The sequence below is a fragment of the Etheostoma spectabile genome, chromosome 11 (assembly GCF_008692095.1).
Source record: "Etheostoma spectabile isolate EspeVRDwgs_2016 chromosome 11, UIUC_Espe_1.0, whole genome shotgun sequence".
Classification (NCBI taxonomy): Eukaryota; Metazoa; Chordata; class Actinopteri; order Perciformes; family Percidae; genus Etheostoma; species Etheostoma spectabile.
The window spans coordinates 14,607,545-14,627,284 of record NC_045743.1 but is presented as its reverse complement, the minus strand read 5'-3'; the positions used below and the strand labels follow the sequence as shown (position 1 = coordinate 14,627,284).

The 19,740-nt window shown below is 39.1% G+C and overlaps 1 protein-coding gene across 2 annotated transcripts in view; it reads right to left on the bottom strand.

The window, feature by feature from the left end:
* Positions 1-4,440: 4,440 nt before the first annotated feature.
* The window catches only part of thsd7ba (thrombospondin, type I, domain containing 7Ba), a 190,109-nt gene continuing 174,809 nt past the window's right edge, over positions 4,441-19,740 (bottom strand). For both annotated transcript variants that reach the window (XM_032529739.1, XM_032529741.1), the window contains 10 exons: positions 19,586-19,701; positions 18,664-18,781; positions 16,518-16,663; positions 15,711-15,879; positions 11,245-11,418; positions 8,987-9,082; positions 7,825-7,907; positions 6,818-7,013; positions 6,387-6,474; positions 4,441-6,087 (listed from right to left, as the gene is read on the bottom strand). In XM_032529739.1, coding sequence (XP_032385630.1) covers positions 6,006-6,087; positions 6,387-6,474; positions 6,818-7,013; positions 7,825-7,907; positions 8,987-9,082; positions 11,245-11,418; positions 15,711-15,879; positions 16,518-16,663; positions 18,664-18,781; positions 19,586-19,701 — 1,268 coding nt within the window. In that variant the 3' untranslated portion in view covers positions 4,441-6,005. The remainder of the gene's footprint in view (positions 6,088-6,386; positions 6,475-6,817; positions 7,014-7,824; positions 7,908-8,986; positions 9,083-11,244; positions 11,419-15,710; positions 15,880-16,517; positions 16,664-18,663; positions 18,782-19,585; positions 19,702-19,740) is intronic.

Here is a 19,740-nt window from a genome sequence, read left to right as displayed (position 1 = left end):
AAGAACCCAAATTAGATTGTAATTAGGCCACAGACCCCATCATCATAATATTTTAATCCAAGGAATGAAACGTGGAAGGAGAGTTTAGTCAGATATGACTTAGTAGCCAGGGGTTCATCATGTAGTTGTTAAGATAAAATACAATAACAATTTTCTTTTCTAGACATGTGCCCCTGTGGTGAATATGTCTCAAAGATGTCAGTCAGTGAATCCTCAGGACATTCCCCGCCTCCTTTGATGACCCCACTAGTCACATGTTTTCTTCGTTGTTTGGAGATTGGGGCCATGAGAATTCTATTCAAGAGCATTAAAGACATTTTCTCATTTGAATTTGTGCAATCTTCAAATGATAGAATAACCTTCATGATAATTAATAGCTTATATTGGGACAAGTGAATTTATATTTGTTCTTGTGTTGTTTACTTTGTTTTTTGCCTCTAAAAAGTGACAAAGGTTAACATGTTAATAATCAATACATCATGATTTCTTCACCTTGAAGAAAACTATCATTTTTATTGCAACATCCCATTTACTTTTGTGATTCAAACCTTCAGCTTATACAAAGTACTGCTGCCAGAGCATGAACTAAAACTCAGAAACTTGGCCGTATTACATTGATTTGCCCTTCCCTCATTAGCTCCGAGTTGAAGCCAGGCTAAACTTCAAAGTCCCTAATGATAACACGAGCTTGCACCATCTTATCTATGCAGCATCTTATCATTGTTCTCCTTGTGCCACTTCAGCGCTTTCAGATCGCAAGGTTCTGGTCTTCCTATTATAAGGGCAATTGTACCTAAAACCGAGAAGAAAAATTATATTTCTGCCAACCTTCACATCTTTGGATTGAACACCTGCTTGTTACTGATGATGCAGAAACTCAGTCTGACCAACTCTGTACCAGATACTCATTAGAATATCAAAGTAAACAACTGTCTGTCTCTTTCTTTCACACACACACACACACACACACACACACCACACACACACACACACACACACACACACACATACACATTATGTAATGCTCTGCACAAAGGTCATATTTAATGAGCGCTGACAGCTGACAGTGAGGCCGTACTTAGGCACAGCAAGTATTTGGTCGTAAACCAAATACTTACAAACCAGTGTTAGACAGTTTAACTTTTGTTTGGACTATGGTAGTTCCAAATTAAAAACACTTGTAACTAAGGGGGAGTTGGAGATGATCATTCATGCTTTCATTTCTTCACACTTGGATTTCACCTGTTTGAGTAAAAACGAGCGTTACCATCTCCAGGCTGTTCAGAACTCTGCTGCAGGGCTTTTTAACTCACATTAACATAGGAGCACACAGCCCACCTGATTTGGCAGCACTTCACTGGTTACCGGTCCAGTATAGAATTCAATTTAAAATCCTAGTCTTACTTTTAGAGCCCTGCACGGTCAAGTTCCTCCATACATATCCGACTTGAAACAGCTTCATACTCCCACCCGTATTGAGGTCATTAGGTCAGAGGCTTTTAGTGGTTCCCCGCACTCATTTTAAAACCAGAGGGGATTGATCGTTCCAAGCAGTGGCTCATAGGCTGTGGAATGTCTTGCCTCCTTCTCCATGTTGTGTGAATTCTGTCGAATCTCTTAAAAAGCAATTGAAGACTCTGCTGTACAAGAAGGCTTTTAGTTAGTCGAGGGGTTTTTAATGGTTGTTTATGTTTTCTATTTGTATTTATTTTAATTTGTTGTATTGTATTAGATTTTATTGTGAAGCACTTTGTGATTTTTATCTGTGAAAAGTGCTATACAAATAAACTTTACTTATTTACTTAATTACATTTGACCTGATAATGGCGCTAGATTAAAAAGTTAAGGGATCGTAACTATAACTCATCCAGAAGGGAACATGAATGTCTTTACCAAATTGTATGTCGATGTATGCAATTACTTGCAGAGATATGTCATTCTGCATCAAAGTGATACAACCGACAAACCGACATTGCTGTCCTTTTTTTGTTTTATAGCAGTGGAAAACACTGCAAACAATCAGGCAATCCTGGACTTATAAAGATTCCAGAATCCCGGACACCTAAATATCTTGTTCATCAGTAGTAATTCACCAAAGTCAGTGGCAACTGCACTTGCTGTTTGCAGACATTTCATCTATTGATTAAGACTGACTGCAGGCGAGTCCCAGGCATTTACACCTTGACCATAACACGTCGATGTGTTAAAGACATGAAGGCTCACGTTGGTCCAGATGTCTGTGATGGACAAGCAACATGCAGCTGGGATTCATGGTTCAATTCCTGCTGGTGACTTCCGTCGCATGGCTTCCTATTCTGTCTTGCTGTTGTTCTCCACTATTCAAAAAATGATTTTCAATACAGGCTAAATTCCATGAATAGCATATTATGTTTTCTTTTTTTCCCTCCAAAAAATGCAGTTAAAGATTCCCTTTGGAAAGACAAAACATCACTAGCAAAGTTTTCACTATGCTGGAGTGAAAACATGCACATGGTTAATAAATTATAATAAACATTCGTTATTTTAGGAAATGATGCATTGTTCCTGCTATATGTATTCATTAAGCCCTATCTCTGCTGCCAACTTTAATCAGAATGATCCAGCTTGCGGAAGTAGTTGCATTCTGCAAAAAGCTAGACAGTGCCATTGTCAAACTGCTCACACGTTTGCACTGAAACCATGCAAATATGTCTCGAAAGCTACTAAAATGACATGAATTGGACAGGACAAGATCAGCCCACGTCTTTGCCACTGATCAGGTGGCAGTGACACAAGCGTTTGAATTCAACTCACTCTTAAACAAAAGTGACAGTCTTGAAAAAATTAATTGGACAAAAGATTTAAACACTGTTTCTCTCACAACCTGTGAGCATCCTGGGACTAACAGAATGGGAATCTGACTGGAGGGTAAGATGAATCTTATCAGCTGCTTACATATTCTGGACTCTGCCTCAGAGCCTTTACCAGTAATTACAATTTATCAACATCTGAGAGTCAAGGAGCCAATGATGATCACAGCAGGACTAGAGCATCTCTCTCGAAAAGATTTCACTCAGTTTAAACACTGAAATGTGCAACAAAAAGGAAAGAAGTGTTTATTTTCCACATGGTTTCACAATTTATTTGCATTTTTGTCCAGCTCTCCATGTACACACAATAGTAAAACAAATTGCATGTCACTGTAAACAATGAGTGAACATACTTTTAGATTTTCTTGAATAAAACCCAATGTGTCAGACTGTTCTTTGTTTTATAATGGAAATGTGCCCGGATAATTTAGTTGATTCTGTTATCCAGAGATTATCAGTATCTCACAATTGGATTTCACATTGACCTAACATTCACCAAATGTCCAGTGTAGAAACACTGCCTGAAAGAAACAACTCTAAAATGTTTGGCAACTTGTAAAACAGAATCTTTGCAAGGCCACTCGGAGCACTTTCTGCCAAAATAGATCAAGCATGCTTACATACAATCAGCTGTGTAAATACAATTGTTACAGCATGTAACAACTGTATTTGTACAACCACTACGATTATATAGTCACTGGTAAAATACATTCAGATGGAGGTCAGATAATACAAGACCGAGTCTTGTGTGTCTTCAGTTTGTAGAGGCAGAAAGAGAAGCAGCGTAAACTCTGGTCATGGCCAAAGCCAACAAGTTTAAGGAACTTAATTCTCCACTGGGTCGTGTGAACAATGCACTGAAGGATCCGTCACTAAATTATACTAAATGTAAGCGTTTATGGTCCACTATGATGCTTTACTAAGATTCTGGATGCCTTATAATGTAAGTGGAAATCTGAAACAATTCCAGGGCTGAATAAAAGAAAGGTCAGTGGCACTTTCTATGAGGGCATTCATAAGGAACTATAAAGCTTTTCATATGCTTCATTACTACACATAATGCTTTCTTCTGCAGCAGTCATGAAACATTATAGATGTGATTTATAATGTGTCTTATCAATGATCTAGACTGCTGGGGCTCAAAATACACTATGACTACCTATTATCACCTATACACACCAACTATCAAATGCAAGGACTCATAGTGTGCTATAATAGTCCATGCAGTGTCATAAGTTATCTTTGTGTATGTAAAGTAAAGCTCATATTGAGGAATCTATAATAATGCATGCTTCATCACAGCATTTCATTGTTGGTGGTAAGTAAAGAGTAATGCATTTGCATGCAGTAATTATTATGTAAGACGCCAAAGTGTTAATAAACCATGCAAGGGAATTTCATGTAAAGGTTGTCTGTGTTAGGAATGCAACATTAAGTTATAAAAACCTATATGCTATATTCAAAGTAAAAAAAAAGACAAAAAATACATTAATTTTGTCAGTCATTGTTGATTGTTTGTGACACCCCAACTTACTATTTAAATCCATAGTGAAAACAAAGCTTGACATAATGTATTTTGTCTTTTTCTTACTTTCAATTCGTCATGTTGGTTTGACAACATAACATTCTATACGCAAAGCAGACAAGTGTTATTTGTGAATCTCTGCATTTTGGCGACTTACATAATTTATGATGCAGCATAGATTCTTATTTAAAATTTAAATGCATTATTATTCACTATGAATGCCCCCATGACACACTATAGATGTGATCTTTATAGAAAGGGTTACCAAAAAGTCATTACTTTTGTGCATGAGCTAGAGAGATAAAAATAAGAGATGACCTAATTAAATATTTGGTGTTTGCTGTCATGTTTTGAGCCCTGTCTTTATCCAAAAACTGAAATAAAAGAGGAAGCAAAGAACACAATGTGGTCTTGCTCTGTCAAATGACTTTGTAAGTGGATGTAATACAATAAAATAAATGGTGTAAAAAATTTATGACATCCTTGTAAAAAGAAGTAAAGCCTTTTGGCTCTAAAAATACACTGTGCGTGATCCAGTTGATAATTCACCATCTCCATTCTTGTATTTGTTTTGGTGATCAGTGCTTTCTTGTTTGTGCATGATTTGATGAAAAAGATTGTGTGAGGTATGATCATCATGCTGACATTTGAAAATTACATTTAAAGGTCTGTGTGGGTTGTTTGCTGTTAAGTCTTGACCACGTTGACCAACAACATAGTCTGCCACGTGTCAGGACCCCAAAAAATCCCCAATTTAGGGAAGTCTTATGAGAATCAGGGAGGAGAAAAAAATACTGCATCATTGTTTTGTTAAATTCAAGGCAAGCCTGCTTTTGGTTTCCACATATACACAACGCATGGCATCATCAACAAAACACAATCTGACAGCAACAACTTGCATTACAATTAAAACACTAGAAAAGTCATTTGAAAGGAAAAAACAAACAAAAGTGAATCAGCACTAATGTAGTGCATAGAGCATCTTGTTTATTCTCAGAAATTCAAAAAAAGGCTGTTGAGCCAAAAGGCGTGTGACATTTTCTTTTTACAAAGATCCAGCACTGATGAGACAAAGTCAAATGCCAAATGTTCTGTTGTTCCGTTTTTGAATGGCATGAGTGACTGCTGACTCAAGATCTTTTGGCTCCCTCACCTCCCAAATATGAGACAAATAATCAGGTGGTCCCTCTGATTCTTAACACAATAAATCTCAAAATTCCACGTAGTCTTTGCCTTTAAGTAGTCCTCGTGACTTGTAGGTTGCAAACAGAGCTTCAACTCTGCGTTCACATTGCAAGCAGTTAAAAAAAGAAACTAGAGGTCCATTTATTTCCAATGTCTAGAGACATTTTATCTCATTTCCACCATATTCTGCCTTTATTCCTCTTTCTAGGGGAGGAAAGTTGACTGATGCCATAATCATGAGCTACATTGCCATTCAGCAGCAAATCAGGTGCGATCGTCGCTATCTGTCCGCTGCATTTTTGCAATACAATTGGCATTACAGCACATAGTCACCCAAGCTTAAACTGGCCAAAAATCAGTGTTATGTGATGGACGTGCTTGCTAACAATCTGAACGCAGTCAGGAGTCCGAGGCCGAGCGCGTCCATTTGAGGTATAGCAGCCTGGTTACATGTCCACGTCGCCATCGTAGGCCAGGGTCAAGGGCTTCTGAGGTGGTGGAGACGTCTTAGTGGTTTTGGATGGCTTACTAAAATACATAGACAAAAAAAAAAAATGCTGAAAAGTGTTTCTGATTTAGCAGCAACCCAACTTGATGTCAGTATTAACAAATAATTACGTTATCTGATAGCAGATGCACACAGCAGACAATATGCTGTCAGCAGTATAACTCTTGACAGGTTGTTTTTTTTTCGAAGAAAACCAGATGATTAGGAATTAGCTTCTCCATGTGCTCCGTCTCTTCTCAGCTGCAATGTGTGGGCCTACAATAGCGCTTTTGTTCTTAAAAATGTGAGGAATCTCTTAAGAAAGCAATATAGTACATACCAGACCAGGAATGATAATGCAATAATGAAGAGTATTAAGACGAATCCAACGGCAGTCACGGCGTAAACCCACAGCTTTACTCTTCCATCTGTGCAATCAAAAAGGAGTTTTAATACAAAGTTTTGAACATATTTACATCTACATCTTTTGTCTGATGATCTTTAGAACTTTTTTTCTCACATTTTAGAATGAAGAAGTGGGTTTATTTTATTTTTCAACATACTGCAGAGGAGCAACTAGAAATTCATGACATTTTTATGCTCCACTGAGCTTTTTTTTTTTTTTTTTTTACAGCATTTAATGACGATGCATTGACGTAAAATGGATTCCACCCTCAGCCCAATGATTCTAGAGTTAAAAAGGCAAGTTCAAAGGCACGAACGATCTCAGACACACTGGTCGAGCTGTAAAGATGATTTCCATTTCAGTACCTGGGCCAACAGGTCGTAATGTCCACTCGCTGAAGAGGTCCTGGGCCTGAGACGGCCCGGGCTTTAATCTTCCAGAGTTGGTTTTCACATCAGCTTTCTTGTTGGTATCCACCCCCGGGGTCCTGGTGCAGTAGTCCAAGAAGCCATGTGTGGTCATCACCTCAGTGTAACCCTTCTCACACCCACACACTCCGCTCTGCATTGGACAGAGAACATCACTTACAGCCAACACAAGACGACTGTGATCGTTATTTTCCCATTGCTGCAAAACACTGCTGACAAACCCCTCTGCCATGTGTAGGGACTACTCTGCTTTACTCATCTCTCTTAAAGAAATTTCTGCTAATAACGCAAGGTTGATGTATCCAAATCCCAACATCAAACTGACTGTGCTCTAAGGGGGTAGATTACAGCAGCACTCCCAAGATTTAAACACTGATGAAACTACGCCTCAGCCAGGCAAATACACACACAAACCACACACACACACACACACACACACACACACACACACAACACACACACAACACACACACACACACAAACCAAATGCAATACACCAGATCACAGTATTACCTTTCTAAGCATTGTGGACTCTACTTTTGACACATTGCTTTAATTTTAGAAGCATTTAAAATTCTATTAAATAAAATCACATATCAAGTGCATCCTAAATGCATCAGTTACACTGTTTTGCATTTCTTAAGTGCAGTTGCATAAATGGTACTCTAAGGGGCAGTAAATTGTCAAGTTTAGGCTATTCTCAGTCATTTTCATAGCTGCTTTCATAGCCCCTCCCCCCCCCCCAAATCTAGGTGTAGAGTGAGCACACACTCATTGGTATTAATCTAATTATGCTTTAAATGCCTGTTCTTTACAATTAGACATGACATCTGTCAAAACCCATTTAACTCATGACCTAGAAAGTGGTAGCAGGTGGAAGCAGCAAAAAACACAGTGAGAATTACACAGATCAAAGATGCTTGATCAAAGTACAATGATCTTACCGGTGTACAGTGAGAAAAGGGTTTAGTGCACGCGGGATGGCAGTGTCTGACCGTGGTCGGCCTTTTCTGCGGGAAACACCCCCCTGGAGGAAGAGACAACAGGTTCTTATTTCTGTTCCTTCAGCCATTGATCACTAAATTAATGTACTGCCACACCTGATTAATGGGCTCAGTTGCCTATCAGGGTCCCTGATCAATCTGTGAACATTTTAATTCCAACATGGAAAATTGCATGTCAAAATATCAAAGAGTAATGCCTTGGGCTCTTGCCTTCTCTGAAGAAGGAGGTTATTCCTCCTGGGCTCATATTTGCCAGAAACACTTCCTTACAGCGATAAGATCACATTCACCCACTATTTACAGCACATCAAGCTTGCCGAAAGCTTTCGTTCCCACAGCGCTATATACCTTTGTTCTCTTTCTCTACGCCTGCTTTTCTTCCCACAAACACAAATGCATGGTTATATATATATGGATTGAAAGCCTCCCAGCTCAGAGTCTGGCTTATTGATTACTTATGTTAAGAGGGGGAGGAGAAATCAATGGTGGCCGCACTGAGTATAGGCAGATCAAATAAGGTGTTAAATTCTAGAACTAGAATACTACGCTAAAATTATTCTGTGTGTGTGTTTGTGTGTGTGCGTGTGTGTGTTAGAGATAGAAAGTATAGAGTGCATAACCCATTTAAAGTGTAATGATATTGTAAACTGAGATTAACGGTTGCGAATACATCACATCCGTTTTTGTATCCTACCTTCTCACTTGTTTTCTAACGTTTCAATTATCTCCTGAACCAACAAGGAAATCCATTCTAAACCACCTGCTACAACCACCTCTGCCAAAATTACCAGTGTGACAGCTTTCTCAAATGAATTAAAGAAGATTCACTTACTGTCATGGCAACGCTTACAAATTGCTTTTTGAGCAATCAAACAAACTGGTATTGTAGCACATATTCATGTGATCCAAACTGAATTAAAAAAATGAGACCCCGTGCAGCTTCGTACACAGATTCAGTTCAGTGCAGAACTGCTAGACATACAGTACATATAGATCAATCAAATCAAAATCACATAGGATAGACGGATATTCATATTTATATTAGAATGTGTGTTCTTACGAGCTTCTGCACAACGCTACAGGACATGGCAACTATACTCACCTGTGACATTGACACCATCTGAGCGCTGACACCACACTGCTCTCTCATTGTTGCTCCATCCCCCAGTCCTCCACTGGTAACTGTGGCATTTCCCCCCTGTAGGAATGGAAGAGAGGAAGAGACAATGCTTAATAGCAGTTTGTATTGGGCACCCAGTCCTGTCGTCAGGCTCCCATGGACTTTACTAACCACCACTTCATATTATAAAGTAAGGACAAGGACACAATTTCCTCTGAAGCAGTGTTCTGCTTCGGAGGCATATTTGGAGGAAATGAGATGGTAGAAATTGGTTGGAAATGAAAAACACCGCTTATCTTCTAAAAGGAAGGCTCTTATTTACCTGGGGGGTAAATAAGAGCTTTCGAAGAGAAGAGACAGCCAAAGACACTTGAGCCTGATTTTATGTATTAAAGAAAATCTAGCCACACATGCAATATTGTATTTTATGGCAAGATTACAAACAGAACAAACACAGCAGGAAAGACCTTTAAACAAAGTATATATTGGATGAAAGCCATAGATTTAGCTACACAGGTGTGCAGCATTTTAATGAATGCCAATGTGACAATTACCATTATACATGCAACGTTACAAGGTAATTAATGAGGGAAAAAGGGTGTTGGCCTTAGTAGGTGCAGCAATCAAAAAGAGTACAATAAACAGTCAAGTCAAAGAGATATACACAAAATGGATGTTAAAAATTAAAACTGCAGTAGACATTCAAAAACAATATAAATACAAACAGTAATTCCCTGTGTAATACATTCATCCCTCTTGGGTCAGTCAGTTATTAGATGCCTTTATCTTTCATCACAATTGGATAAGTGGTGTAGTACCCATGACCTTTTTACTGTATGTTCAAATACTGACACTTTAATGGTAGCTAGCCTTTTAACCGTATTTATAATTTTTAAGTGCTAACCTGTGAAGCAGCTTCAGTGATGACTTTGCCATTACAATCACTGCCATTTACAGCTGAGCTGGCCATTTAAAAAGCACTTGTAGCATCACCTTTTACCTCGGTACAGACAGGTGTATAGTTATTGAAACCAAAAGAAGCCTCCAATCCATAATATCTGTTAAGAGCTGTGGCAGTGTGTGGGTTGATGAGTGTTATGTCAAGGTGCAAATACTTCCCAAGGTAATTTCCAAGGTAATAGTGCCCAATTACCATTAATTGTAATAATAATGGACGTAGCAGAGGTGATGTTACCCATTGGTTTGTGGACAGCCGTTTTAAAGCCTTTGTTTTTGGCATTTTGGTCGTTGTCTTCTTAAACCAGACGTGACGATTTTTGGATGAGAAGGTTGAGCTGGTGTGGATGACTAAAGAGGAAAAGCTGCAGATTTTTCTATCGGCGGAGGCAAGTCACTGGACAGAGTTTTGCCAGCAAGTAAACACAGACCTCCGGGTACTGGCATCTTTTATCTGCATGTACAACAGTACACAATCTGGCAAACTTACCCTTAAGTTACCAGCTAACGATAGCTGGCTAGCTTGGTTGGAAGCATTGACTTGACTTGACTTTTTTAGATCCAGAGGTCCGTCAATTAATTTTCCCAAAAATCAGTCTGTGGCGCTCTGTGTGCTAGGTGAATTCCAGTATCATGAACATTTATTGGGAGACAATTTACACTTCATTGATCCCACTAAGTTTATCTGAGAATTTCATGTTTAAATATCCATATCTTCTCCCCTAATTGGTTGTCTATTTATATAGAGAATAAAGTCCAACTTAAAACCCATTAAAACCTTGTTTTTGCTGATTTCCAGTGGTTGGGGTTCTCCCCCACAGCTGCAGTTATGTAGAAGTGTACTCCCTGACATCACAGATGGTGTAAAAGCCTTAAAACATTCAACCAGAAAAGGGTTGGTGAAACACTGCGTTTCACCTTGGTGTTAAGATACTTTTTGAACCTTATTAACAGATAGATTCTGACATGTTTGGAAACTATTTCTAATTTACACATCAAGCACACACAAAGCCACATTAACATTGATTTTTATTCTCTTTTTAGCTGTTTTTGGACACCCCAAACTCCTGAGGGAAATATTTGGCTCTTAAGCAGATAAATGCTCCTCTACGTTCAGAAGGTATTCACTTTGTATGTCTGCTGTTTGGTGCTGAGCAGGTAGCATATAGTGGGTTCATCAGAGCTTTCAAACAAGGTTGTGTTAAGACGACTCTCATCACAATTTATGTCAATATGTAAGGTTTTCTGACATACAATATGTATATACATGGTATCCTCAGTACCTTTACAGGGCTGGGTCTCAAAGACTTGATGTGGGCAGCTGCCCTGATTCTCCATGACCTGAATGATCACAGCTCGAGAGCGAGCTTGGCGACCGGTGGTTTCAAAACTCCGCCCCTCCAGGCAGGTCAGCTGGCAAGAGCTCCAAGACGACCACACAGTCAAATGGCAGTCGCCTGAAGGCAGAAAGGGACAGAAAAACATCACTGATAGGCACAACTTCATCAATAACACAGTCACACTTTCTTTTCTGATACTTGAGGGTGGTTTATGTTCAACTTGCCAGCAATATTTTGGGGAACATTTTATTAGCTCCAGGAACATTTAAAAGAAGTCGGAAACAACTTCAGAACACATTTGCAGCTGACAATACACCAAATGCACACAAACAAATTACTCAGACAGCCCAATGGGTATTCAGAAGTAATAGACCAACCGGAGTTATAAATTATACAAAAAAAGCTATAACTGTGAATCCAACTGTATGGGCAACAACCAATATGGAAACATTTCATTGAGGAGAAGCAAAACATGATTTGGGAAATCATTAAGTGGATAATGGTTGATGTATTCTGTGAGTTTACAAATAACATGCCAACAACTTGAAGATCAAGCATTCTGTCATGGCTTTGTCAAGTAGTGTGTTTTCACGTTTTCTGTTTGTTTGTCTACTTCTTGTTCTGTTTGGTTACATCCTTGGTCACTTGTCTTCCTGCCTTTGTCTGTTTTCACGCCTGTTTGATTATCATTTCCGCCCCTACTTAGACTCACCTGTTTGTTTTCAGCTTCCCCTCATCCCAGCGCTTAAATACTCACCATTCCCACTTCACCTTTACCTGATTGTAGTATTCCGTATGTCACTCTTTCCAGCGTTTTGTTTCAAGTTTGCTTCCCCAGTGTTTTTGGACCCAAGGCTGTTTCCCGTTCACAATTCTTGCCTTTTCCTTTTGTACTTTTGCCTTCCTGAGTATTACAGGACTTCTGCCTGCCTTTTGACAACGATTACTGCCTGCTCCTGTTGTACTGTCGCCTGCATTGTTCTTTGGACAATAAAAGTACTTTTTACTTTTCTCACCTGTCTGAGTCGTGCATTTGGGTCCACCACTCTACCGTGATACTCAATTTCTATGTAATCCTAAGCTTGAAAGGGTCAGCTTGTAGTTATAATATCACCCTCTGGCACAGCTCCTTAGCTAGAAGAACCCTCTGATTCTCTGCCCTGAACACCCATTAGTGAATGTCTGTGTGGATTGATGCATACATTATCTTTCATCTTTATACAGATCCATCCACTCCATCAGCCCTTCTCTCATGCTGCTATAACTGTCGAAACATGCTGTGGCTAAAGCTGCAGGATGCAGCACATTCACACATTCACACACACTGTACATCACATACATGTTGATAACCCCTCCCCTGGTCCCCTCACTGTGCCTGCCACCTTCACACCAACACACACACAGACACAAATACACACACATCTGCTCCAACCATTAAACACTTCTGATCCTGAGCCAAGGCTCACAGCGAAGGCGGGATGAGTGATGAATCAAGGCGAGGATCAGAGGAGAGCGAGAGACAGATGAGCAAAAGCAAGCACTGCAAGATGGCGTGGCGTCTCTGCATAGCAAAAGCTTCTGAGAGCCTCACCCAGCCAGCGCCATGACAAAGGAGATCAGAGATGTCTTTTTGATCAGATAATAACGATTGTGTTTCTCTTGGAAAAAGGACAAAAACATCTGATATAATATGTTATTCATGTAGGTATTTGAATCCCAACTTAATGTGAACCATAAACCTTTATTATAGATTTTTTTAGTGTGGAAAGTCAGACAAGTGACAAGTGAAGCAGGTCATTGCTGCCAGGTGGCCAGCAGCTCCCTTGCTTATGGATAATGCTACATTCACACTGAGGCCCAGAAAAGGATAATAAAAAAAAAAAAAACACCATTCGGCATCATGGGATGTCAATCAACTAGGATCTGCTGGCTTCTTGTTGCTTTGGTGATTTTTATAATGATAAGATAGACCAAATACAAAAACCAGGGCAATGCTTCACGCTATGGGTCTCTAATTTCCTTGTCAAAATTATCAATTAAAAGCACTGTGTGACAGAAGACAGTGTTTGATTTCAATGTTTCACAAAATTTCATAATGTCTAAAAAAGTTACATTTTCTTTTTGTCTATACGTTCTTAATTTTGATATGCTGGAGCCAGTAAAGTGGAAAATCCTCATCAGTCCTGAATTAGGCATTATGTGGTTCTTTGTTTACTTGAACAATGGAAGAGACTGTGGCTGCAGCTGTACAGTGCTGTACTACTAGATAGATTAGCACACGGACATGCAGGACCATTCATTCACGTTTTATGTGTAATCTCTGTGTAATTAACACTTGATTTGCTTAGTAATTATTGACCAGGACAGAGGACCCTAAGAAATGATGCCGTTTAGTGGTGTAATTTGTCTAAGTTTGAAACACCTGTGACAGGCAAACCAAGTCCCCATAACATATGTTACTATAAAATTTGAGACACTAATATAAAGCTGAAAAAAGCCACTGGGCACAAATACAATGTTGATGGCAGAGAAATATTATAAGTAACTATTAGATATTATAGTGATGTTAGAAATTACATGACAGACATGTAAGTATGTCTGTATGTATGTCTGTATGTATGTATGTATGTATGTATGTTGAGCTGACATTGGAATATTATACAGGGCATAATGCTAAAGTAAGTGATCTACTGTAGTACTTTAAATTATGTCTCAGTACTTCTTAGTGTTTACCACCCACCCACTGCCTTATTTTTTCATGCATTTTTGCTAAATGATATGCTTTAACACAGCTCCTGTAGCTTTTATAACACAAACATATAATGGTCATAATCAACAGGCAATCAGTGTAGGTTGGTTGACATTGTCTAATTAAATGGCTAATTAAATGAGTTCACATTTATTTGATGACATATGAGACAAATCTTATTTTTATGTTGATGGGCCAATCCCTTTAGTTTTTGATTCAGGAACTCAAAGTTAACATGATTTGCTTTTCTGGAGGCTGTTGAATCTTAGCTGCCAACTGTCATTTTACAGGTGTAAAATTGTGATGAGGTTCGTGACTTCAGTAGCTGATTTGGTTTGTAGAGGGACAACATACAGTTCATTTTCATGTTGCTCCCCCGTACAAGTCCAGTATCGGTATTGGTTGCCAACGCTACTTTCACTGCCAGCCCACACGGCCGTGTCTGCACTTGGTGCTGCTTAATCTTGTAAGATCATCATTCTAAATTAATTTATCCTTGTGATGCAAAAGGAGAAATTAGGGTAAGATAGAATATAACTAGTTTAGTTTTACATTACATTTGATCATATACTGCTTCTGCAATAGCAATAAATAAACAATAAAAACTATAGTTTTAGTCTTTTGTTGCATTACTCCTGTTGGAAAAAAAATGTGCTTTTCTACTGGCATACAAGCTCTTTACATGCATAATTCCCAAAGCTGTTACTTGTTTTAGTAAGCATAATTGATTTTTCACTCTTTATGTATTTCTGGGTTGTTATGTGGTGTAATAAATTATTAGTGTCAGTAATCAAAGTAATTCGTTGTAAAACCTTTCTCACTTTTAGTTACTCAGTATTTACTTGTGTAGCATTGCTGCTTTTCAGGAACTGTATTAACAAAGCATAACAACTTTCTTCTATCCAAGTCAAATTGTGTTTTTTTCCTACCACACATTGTTATCGGAAGTGTTTGACCAGATATTGTAGGGCTAAAAGGGTCATTAGTTAATGTATGACTTTTATTGATTTTGCTATAATCATTTAGCAGCTGAAAATGTCAACCAATTGGGAGAGGGGACAGTGTATTGTATAACGCAGATTCAAAAACAAGATTATTGATTATGAAGTGACCTAGTTCAAATAATTATTGGCGTTATGAATCTAAAATCACAGTAATAAATAATGCATGCTGTTGTGTAGTTCAATAATAATAATAATAATGTATCCTTTATTAGTCCCACAGGGGGAAATTACAATTTACACTCTGTTGTTATTATACACATTATACACAGGCCTGAATTACACACACATGCTCAGGTCCTATACATGCGCTAAATGGAGAGATGTCAGAGTGATGGGGCTGCCCATGGAAAGGCGCCGCGAGTAGTTGGGGTTTGGTGCCTTGCTCAACAGCACCTTGGCAGTGCCCAGGAGGTGAACTGGAACCTCTCCAGCTGCCAGTCCAACACCATACTTTAGTCCTTATGTGGACTTGAACCAGCAACCCTCCAGTTCCCAACCCAACTCCCTACGGACTGAGGTACTGCTACCAGTTTTGCTATATTTAAGCTAGTTAGGAAATAATAATATACTGCATTTTTCATACATTTACATCAATAATAACACCACATACGTTGATACATTTGATGTTAATCCAGTATATGTAAATGCAGTTTTACCTGGGCAGGGGACGAAGCAGGGCTGCTCCATCTCCTGTTGGATATACTGCCTCAGTTTGTCTCCACAAAGTTCTTCGTCCACTGGCTGCAGAGGAGACTCAGTCCGGTTGCCACTATTGACGGCACATGATAGGCTCCTTCTCCGAAGCCCCTCACCACACTCTGCACCCTGCAGGAGCGCATATGTGATCTGTGTGATCTTTTTAAGATTTACCAACAGATGTTTCCTCAACATAATATTTTTACAAAAGTTCTATTCAACTTTAGATATGAGGTACATTTTGAAAAGAAATGCGGTGATCTACTGTTAAACTTTCAATTCTGTGTTCTTAGTGTTCTCAATCCACCCACTGCCTTAATGTTTTCATACAGTTGAATCACCAGTCAAACAATACGGACTGGTGAAATATCTACTATGCACCTTAATGGAGCTTTTTTTTTTTCAAATCTTTTGTGAAAATATGAATATAGTTGAGGAGAACATACAATTGTATGGGTTTTAACACTTGTCTGCTTAACTTAACTTTCACATGTTAAGAGGTTTAAGGTGGCCTGTGGTATTTCACATCAACAAAGTTTGTGCTCACCAAGACACATTGTGTCTTTAGCCACGTTTAACAAACTCCACAGGGTACCTCTAAGAAATGTGGCAATTCAGTGTGATGACATTCCAAAGAGCAAATAATTAATTTTTTTTTCTTTTTTTCAGTGTGCACTGGGCACCATTGGTAAGTACATGATGATTTTATATGAAGGAAGAACATTGTAACTTTCAAACAAAAATTAACAGTGCATGCCATAGTCTACCTCGACAGTGCATGGGGACCAGTCACTCAGCATCCACGTATAGCAAGGCCTTATGGGACACGGCTTGCTCTGGGTGAGCTGGTTGGGACAGGGCCGACCTTCCTCATTAGCCTCCTGTAGAATTCTCCGGGTGCGCAGAAACTGACCTGCAGAACATCAAGGCCAACACACCGTTGGGAAGAACAAATAGAGCAGAGGACGCCCAAGTATATTTGACAACTGTATGTATGGGGCTCTCCTGTTTAAGCTGAATGGTCTTTTTATCTTTTTATGTATGAAACTCATGCATAGTGACATTCAGGAGAACTTCAATAATATAAAAAAAATGTGAATAAAGAACAAAAACACAATAGGATCCATGGGATAAAACTACGTGAGTCAGGGTGAGAGAAGTAAATGCAACCTAAGGCACCCTTAAAGTGCTCATATTATGCTCGTTTTCAGGTTCATAATTGTATTTAGAGGTTGTACCAGAATTGACCAGTTTATGTGTTTACATTGTCAGAAAACACCATATATTTGTTGTACTGCATATTGCTGCAGCCCCTCTTTTCACCCTGTGAGTTGAGCTCTCTGTTTTAGCTACAGAGTGAGACATCTCACTTCTGTACCATCTTTGTTGGGAGTCACACATGCGCAGTAAGTACTGCTAGCTTGTCAGTTGCAGAGTGTGAGGGAGTGCCATGCCAGCATCTAGGCGAGCATTATAACGTGTGTTACAAAGTGACACACGTTCGTCACAGAAGTAAAGGCTGGACTACAGTAGAGCTGTTTGGAGCTGTTTGTGAACAGTGTTTTCTGTTGGAGATATTAAGTCCCTTTGGGGGGGGGACTTTGGGCTTTTTCACTTTGTAAACCGATAAAGTGCACAAAAAAGATATATAACACAAGAAAGGAAAGGGAAAAAGCCAAAAAGTGTAATGTGAGCAGTTTAAACTACAAATAAAAAATCAGAGGCTGAAATTAATGATGATATGAATGATGATCCTGCGCCTTTTGTTTTTAGAAACGTTCTCCTTGTGAGAGGAATAAGCACTTCTGTGTCACCATGCCACTTTATAATCAGATCTAATACTTTCCTAGTGTTTTGTTCAAGTGAGCCATTAAGAATGGCTGGAAGGAAACGTTTGGGAAATGCAGTTTTTGGAAACAGTAAAAAGGATGGGCCACAGAGAGGGTTTGCTATGCTGTAACAGCTCAGTGGGTCCTGTGAGGATCGGTAAAGGCATGGCCTCCATCAGCCATCCAGTTAAGACAGAAGCTGTGTGTTTGTGTTATGCCAGGGGAGATGCTGAGCACTGTGGGCCCCGGGCAGACACAGCAAAAGGACGTTCAGCTCTGCCATCTCAAAAATCAAACCAAAACATTAGCGCTCCCATGGCATCCTGACAGAACAAGATCCTTGCGTCGTCTGACACAGATACGATGCAAACCCCCCATCAAGGCTGACAGATGTGTTTCACAATGTGTGAAAATGAACAGAGAGTGGCATAAACACTGACAGCATAGAGAGACAGAGAGTTTGAGTTGAAATCCCCAGTTAAAGGCTAGCTTAAGTGTGAGCTTATTGGAAGTTTTCTCTCTAGGGGCCCAAGAAACAATGTATGCATCCAGGTTAAATCATTTACTTTTGTGTATTGCATGAGGTTATAACACCTCTCTCTCAAAGTAATCACGAGCTTGTCACAGGTTTGTGATTTGTAACTGCATTTTTTAAATCATGCAGACGAAGGGTATATATTGTATTTACGAACACTGAATCATTTAAGACATCCAAAGGTGAGCCGTATAAAATTTAGTTTGAATGAACTTGCTGTTGTTATAATCTGACCTCATAAAGCAAAGTTGCCCATGTTAATTAAGAAAAATGGGCTTCATAAAGAATGATAAGTGAGAATATTAATGTATACATTATTGGGAAGACGAAAAAAACTCAGCACACTGTTTCCCTGTATAATAAGGCTTTGAATTACACATACTCTTACATATTTTAATACATTTAAATGTATTCATGCACTATTCAACATCTTGGAGAATCCCTGAGTAGAAGAAATAATGAGGCACTGCACATGTGGCTGACTCTGTGTCTGTTCATCAGGTTGGTGTCCCATTGGTTTGAGTTAAGTCTGTTTGCTCATTTGTTTACCTTGGTTACCACAGGTGTGCGAACATTCCGCCCACGGCGACCATTCAGAGAGCATACAGCTGACAGGACAGTCAACCACGCAGCTCTCTGACAGCCTGCACTTGTTGATCAGCCCAAACTGTAGAAAACAAGAGCAGAGCTGCAAGGCGGGCTAGCTAATTATTTCCACTAACAAGAAAAAGAAAGCGCCCAAATTTCCATATTTTAAATAGGCTACAGTTCATTTCAGGACAGTAGAGATGTCCTGCTTCACATGTTATTGAGCTACATTCCTGAAAATGTTATTGGGGGAATCACATTGTTAATGTACATTATACTTAACACAGAGACAACAACATCACAGCCTCACTCCCCATAAGACTCCCTTCACTCAATAGTGTAATATGATTCTGGCTATCCCTCCGTCCTCCTGGGTCAAAAACTGACCAAGATTTGACATTTTCATCCCTTTTTCAGATTTTTTTAAAGATTTCTCAAACACAACATTACTACTACTAGTTTTACTACTACTTTTTGGAATTCATGGTCAATAACCCTCATTTATATAGAATTAAACCTAATATTGGAGTTAAAGAAGCAGAAATGATTAATTATTTTGACTAATAGTTAAGATCAGAGGAACATACAGATGAGTCAAAGCAATTAAATTGAAGTTGTATGTTGCTTGGTGGTAAACTGCTGAGTGAGACATTAAGGTGTTAGGAGATTAGACAGAACCTTTTAACTTAAACAAATAGGAAAACTGGGCTTTCAATAATATATAAGCCAGTGGGAACAGAAGACGAAGTTGAGTGATACTTCATGCTCCCCTAACAATTTTGAAGTACAATATTCCAATTTTCTCTCTCATTTGGCACACTTCGCTTCCTGTTCTTTCATCCCCATCTGCATTGAACTTAAGGTCTGACTACACTGTAATTACCTGCTCGCACTTCTGCAACTCCACAATCTTGCCATCGCTGCGAATACAGTCCACGAGACGCAGCCGTGAACCGTGACCACAGATGGCATTTTCACTCAGCTGGCATGTACTCCAGTCTGCAACACACACACACATATATGCACGCACGCACGCAC